This window comes from Helianthus annuus, chromosome 16, assembly GCF_002127325.2.
Source record: "Helianthus annuus cultivar XRQ/B chromosome 16, HanXRQr2.0-SUNRISE, whole genome shotgun sequence".
Taxonomy (NCBI): Eukaryota; Viridiplantae; Streptophyta; class Magnoliopsida; order Asterales; family Asteraceae; genus Helianthus; species Helianthus annuus.
In genome coordinates, this window is record NC_035448.2 from 44,536,803 (window position 1) to 44,543,457 (window position 6,655).

The following is a 6,655-nucleotide window of genomic DNA, read 5'->3' on the forward strand; positions in this document are numbered from 1 at the left end:
GTACCATGATTTAAAGGCAAGTTATTGGTGGATAGGTTTGAAGAAATCTATTGCCACTTATGTGGCTAAATGTCTGACGTGTGCTCAGGTTAAAGCCAAACACCAGAAGCCGTCAGGTTTGCTGCAACAGCCTGAACTACCCACTTGGAAGTGGGAAATGGTAACTATGGATTTTATCACTAAGTTACCAAGGACAAAGCATGGGAATGATATTATTTGGGTTATAGTAGATAGACTGACCATGTCAGCTCACTTCTTACCTATTAAAGAAACACACAACTCTATTAAGCTAGCTCAGCTGTACGTGGATGAGATAGTATCTCTTCACGGAGTGCCAGTATCTATTATCTCCGATAGGGATACTAGATACACGTCTCACTTTTGGAAAAGTTTTCAACAATCTTTGGGCACACGTTTAAACTTCGGCACAGCTTATCATCCTCAGAGGGGTGGTCAAAGCGAACGTACATGTCACACCCTCCAAAATACCACATGCGGAAACACCGCGGGACGTGTGACGTACCAGGATCCAAGCCACCAATCACATTGAACTAATTATAATACTTAAATAAAACATCCCATTTATTTCATAATATAATTCCAAGTCATAAGTTAAAACCAAAGTAAACGTTCAGCGGAAGCATAAGACTATTCATTATTCAAATGTTTCAAAACAATGTGCTAACCCAAGAATTAATATCCAAAAGCTGCGACCCATGACCACTCTAGCACTCCCAGATAGCAAGTCCCATGACCAAGAATCTAACGACCTGCAAGCATGCAGACAAGTGTGTTAGACGACGCTGGTGAGTTCAAAGTTTGTTAACACGTTTTAGTTACCAGATATAAGTATAAAAACAATTCAATGATTGATGTTGTTAATAACTCGATTACCCCAGATGGGACGCTTGCTTGGAAAAAGAGCAGTGAACTCACCTTGGTTTGCTCGGTTTGTTAAGTTACTGTTTCCAAGTTAGTCAACCAACCCTACCGTGGTTACCAATGAATATTAGTTTCACACTTAAATAAGTCATTATTTTCACACAGATTGCATCTCTCACAAGATCACAGTATATCAGGTAGCCAAATACACCTTTCTAATGCAAGTTCACATCTCATGTGATTGTCATAAGTAACACATAACATAACAGGTGGGTTTGTTATACCAACTAATCGAACCAAGTTTCTTATTATCATTGACATGTAACATGGATAGTGTACACACATAAGTATCTATCATCATTAACATCACAGGAACCTACTAATTAAGTCAGTGACTTACACGGTGAAACACCCCTTGTGATGAAAGATCATCTTTCGTCGGGATGCTTGCCGACGAAACACCCTATGTTTCGTCGGAATGCTTGTCGACGAACAACCCATGTTTCATCGATATGTGATGTGACGAAAAACTATATGTTTCGTCGAGCTAACAGTTATAGATCCAATGGTTACAATTCGACATGTTCTAGAACCCTAATCATCATTAACAGTTACACCATGATCATCGATCAATCATCCAGTTCCCAATTATCATCAACATGCAGCAAGTGCCTTAACAATCCGCATACTCAAATGATCATTATTATCATAACAGACATTCAAATAATACCTACTTATCATTCTAACCAAACAGAGATCATGAGGACACACAAGAACCTTCAAGACTCCATCGAACTACCCTAACTACGTAATATGGTTAATGAACGATGAACACTACGCACACAAGATCCAACGTATTCACACATAATCATTACAACACAAATCCATGTATCGGATATAGTGAACAAAACAAAACACTAACCTTGATACAAGATAAAACAACAGTAGCTAGGGTAATTAGACCAGAAAGATGATGCCTCGAGAGGATTTGCTGCTGTCATTAGGTTTGGAGGGAGTCTAGGGTTTGTAATGTGTCAATTACATGGTATAATAGAACCCTTTATGCAATATATACTCAACACAGTGGATTGGGCCTCACCTGGGCTTCAATGACAACCGGGCCGGCGAAAGACCCAATGGCGACGAAATCCAAGTTTCATCGAACAAGCCAATGACGAAACACTTCATGTGTCGTCGGACAGTTTTTCGTCGAGCAGAGTTGTGAAAAGAGTTTTTGTCATTAAAGGTTTTTATTAAATAAACCATCACTAAAATACCAAAAGTATTCCAACATAACACACATAATACCATGTACAACGAAATATAGAACAGGTGACACGTAAAGGAAAGGTCTTGAAATCTCGGGTTGTCACATCATCCCCAACTTGAAAGAAATTTCGTCCCGAAATTTGATAAGCAAACCAAAACAGCACGATGTTAGATCAGGATGACTGTGGATTTTCTCCAGGTGCCACATCATCCCCAACTTGAGTGGGAATTTCGTCCCGAAATTCACTAGTTGCATCAGTTTTAGATTTGTCAGCAGGGAATAAGTGAGGGTACTTGAGCTACATCTGATCTTCGCGTTCCCATGTGAATTCCGGTCCACGTCTTGAGTTCCAACGAACTCTCATGATAGGGATTCGGCTATGCTTACGGACCTTGACTTCCTGATCCATAATTTCGATAGGTTCTTCGACAAACTGCAATTTGTCGTCAATCTTCAATTCTTGAAATGGTACCACTGGTGTTTCATCGGACAAACGCTTCTTTAACTGAGAGACATGGAAGACATCATGGACGTTACCCAAATCAGCAGGTAACTCTAACTTGTAGGCCACTTTACCAATTCGCTTTAGAATTTTGAATGGCCCTACATAACGAGGGTTAAGCTTGCCGCATTTTCCAAAATGCACCACACCCTTCCAGGGTGAGACCTTCAACATAACATGGTCATTAACTGCGAACTCCAAAGGTTTTCTACGCTTATCGGCGTAGCTTTTCTGACGATGGCGCGCAGCTGCCATACGATTCTTAATCTGAACAATCTTTTCTGAAGTTTCAAGCACCAGCTCTCGGCCTGTGATCTGGCTGTTACCCACCTAAGCCCAACAAAGAGGTGAACGACATTTCCGTCTGTACAATGCTTCGAATGGAGCTGCCTGAATACTGGTATGGTAACTATTGTTGTAAGAAAACTCTATCAACGGCAAGTGTTTCTCCCAACCCTTGCCAAAATCAATTACGCATGCTCGTAACATATCCTCAAGTGTCTGGATGGTTCGTTCACTTTGACCATCCGTCTGCGGGTGATAAGCAGTGCTCTTATCGAGACGCGAGCCGAATGATTTATGCATCGACTGCCACAAATCTGAGATGAAACGCGGGTCACGATCAGAGATAATAGAGGTCGGCACCCCGTGCCAAGAAACCACTTCCTTCAAATAAACAGCTGCAAGTTGTGAGAACTTATCCGCTTCCTTGATTGCTAGAAAGTGCGCTGACTTCGTGAGACGATCAACGATCACCCAATTGTATTATTCCCGTTTTGAGTTCTAGGTAGCCCAGCGACAAAATCCATTGCGATTTGCTCCCATTTCCAGATGGGTATTTCTGATTGTTGAAGCAATCCAGACAGTTTCTGATATTCCACTTTAACTTTCGAGCAGGTTAAACACTTACTCACATAAGTCGCGATGTGAGCTTTCATCTGCGGCCACCAATACATTACTTTGAGATCCTAATACATCTTATCCGAACTTGGGTGAACGAAGTATCGATACTTGTGCGCTTCGTCCATCACAAGTTCTCTAAGGTTACCAAACAAAGGAATCCATACACGCTCCACAAAGTAGAGGATACCATCCGACCTTTCTACAAGTCGTTTTTCCATGCCCCTTAAGTACTCTGCTTCAATGTTTTCCTCTTTCAATGCTTCGGTTTGTGCAAAACGGATCCGTTCAGGCAAGTTAGAATGGATAGTGAGCTGCAAGGCGCGAACACATTTGGGTTTCGATTCCTTTCGACTGAAAGCATCAGCTACAACATTAGCCTTACCCGGATGATACTTGATTGCACACTCATAGTCGTTTAAAAGTTCTACCCAACGACGCTGTCGCATATTCAAATCCTTCTGGTCGAAAATATGCTGAAGGCTCCTGTGGTCGGTATAAATAGTGCATTTAGTACCGTATAGGTAATGCCTCCAGATTTTGAGCACAAACACCACGGCTCCCAACTCTAAGTCGTGTGCCGTATAATTCTTCTCACGTACCTTCAACTGTCATGAGGCGTAGGCTATCACCTTCTCGCGTTGCATCAACACGCAACCGAGACCCTGAAAGGAAGCATCACAATATACCACAAAATCTTCTGTTCCTTCAGGTAGAGACAAAATCGGCGCACTGCAGAGTTTCTGTTTCAGTAACTGGAAAGCATCCTCTTGTTTCGTTCCCCATGAGTATACAACACCCTTTTGTGTTAACGAGGTAAGAGGTTGAGCAATCTTCGAGAAGTCTTTAATAAATCTGCGATAGTACCCAGCGAGACCAAGAAATTGTCGCACCTCCGAAGGAGTCTTCGGTGCCGCCCAATTTCTTATAGCATCAATCTTAGCAGGATCCACGTGTATCCCTGATTCATTCACAATCTGGCCAAGGAAGTGTACCTCTCGAATCCAGAAGTCACACTTAGAAAATTTTGCGTAGAGCTGCTCCTTCCTCAGAAGTTCCAAAATAAGACGCAGGTGCCGCTCATGATCTTCCTTGTTCTTTGAATAGATCAGAATGTCATCGATAAACACGATAACAAATTCATCGAGATATGGTTTGCATACACAGTTCATGAGGTCCATGAAGACCGCTGGCGCGTTCGTCAACCCAAATGGCATAACTAAAAACTCATAATGCTCATACCACGTTCGAAAAGTTGTTTTGTTGGTGCATATTTGTGAAAACAGCTTAGATTTGGTCTTTGGATATCTTGTAATTAGTTAAACGATAAACAGTTAGCAGGTTTAGCTTTGTATTAGTGAGATAATTGAGTTTGGGCTAAACTAAACCCAGATTGGGTGATGGGGGGGGCGAATTGGGCCTGTCCAATTCGCAGCCCAAGAGAGTTTAACCTAGCCCAGTTGTAAACCTTGTGTTATATAAACAAGGTTAGACATTAGGGTTTAGGTTAATCAGCCAAAAATAGTTTGTGTGAGGAATTTCGTGAGAGACAAGAAGCTTGGACGAAATTGGTTGGTTAGGGTTTTGATTGATTGTAATCAGTATTGATAGATAACCAATAAAAACCCGGTTTGATTGAATTGTTGTTTCTATTCTTCTACTTGTTTCTGTGATATTCTGATCAAGAGGATTCCGCATTCTTGATCGGATTGACAATTCTGTGAAGATCCATACACATCAAGGGGACCTACAATTGGTATCAGAGCATTAGGCTCTTGAAGAAGCTCGGTTCAGAATTGTTTGCTGCAGATACAGGGAGATTTTTCGAAATTTTTGAAACCTAGGGTTTTGAAATTTTCGAAATTTTTTGTGTGTTTGATACTGATTTTCGAAATTGTTTGGTTGTTTTGATATTCTGGTTTGTTTATTTGCTATTTTTCAGGTTTTTGAGACTGTTTGGTTGATTATCTTGAAGAATTTTGGCTGAAAGACTTGAAGATTCGAAGACTGTTCTTCGTGTTCTTCGTGGTTTTCCATCTGTTCTTCATAATTTTCGAAGTTATTGTGCTGATTAGGTTTTGTGATTTTGCAGATTTGTGTTAGCAGAATCCAGAAAATCATCAAAAATTTCGAACAGAATGAGTTTCCATAGTTACTGGGCGAAATTGACTGTACTGGCGAAATTGACTGATCTGCGAATTTAACCAGCAAACTTACTGGCGAAATTAAATCCAAAGGCGACTTTGGTGACCGTGTAATTTTCCACAGCGAAATTACCACGGTTTTGGGCGAATTTACTGGTCGTCGTAATAGCGAAATTGACCTGCGAATTTAGCGAATTTGACCAGCGAACTAGACCAGCGAAATTGACCTTTTCAGTGAACTTTGATCAGCGAAATTGAACCTATAATAGTCTAGCGAATTTAGGTGACTCACCAGCGAAATTATCAGCAAATTTAAAGTGGTGGAATTTCAGTTGGCAAGCGTCGGAAAATTTTCAGTGTTTTGCAAATAGAATTTGATCCGTAACTCGTTTGACAGAACCGTTTGCGCCGTTAGATTCCTTGGATTCCCTGGAAAATCCCGAATTCGGTTTTTGACATTATATATCATTGGATTCGTCTTTTCGAGACGATTCTAACGGTGTAATTTGGTAATCACTGTTTTCGGAAAATTTTGTACGGTTTTCTCAGTCTGCAACGTTAAAATGTCGAACATGTCTACTTTGAATGAGCTGTTGAAGATGGAGCATGAGGTTGGCACTACCAACAAACCACCTAAGATGATGAAGGTGGAAAATTATCTGACATGGAAGGATCGTTTTCATTCCTTCATTGAATATCAGGATACGCGCATGTGGATATGTATTGAAGATGGGTACATGAACCCTACACATGACTTTGAGGGCAGACCACGTAGAACAGCCTATGTGAACATGCAAGATAATGATAAAAAGATGTATGAGGCTGAAAAGAGAGCCTTGGCTGCAATCAAAATGTCGTTACCTGATAGCATCAAACATACGTTCAAGAAGTACACTAATTCAAAGGATATGTGGGATGCTTTGGAGAAAAGATACGCTGGAAATGCTGATGTCAAGA

General features: G+C 40.9%; 1 protein-coding gene across 1 annotated transcript; it reads right to left on the bottom strand.

Moving 5' to 3' along the window:
• Positions 1–3,622: 3,622 nt before the first annotated feature.
• On the bottom strand, positions 3,623–4,003 carry LOC110870190. The gene has a single exon (XM_022119390.1). The coding sequence runs from the start codon at positions 4,001–4,003 to the stop codon at positions 3,623–3,625; it is 381 nt and encodes a 126-aa protein (XP_021975082.1).
• Positions 4,004–6,655: the final 2,652 nt, after the last annotated feature.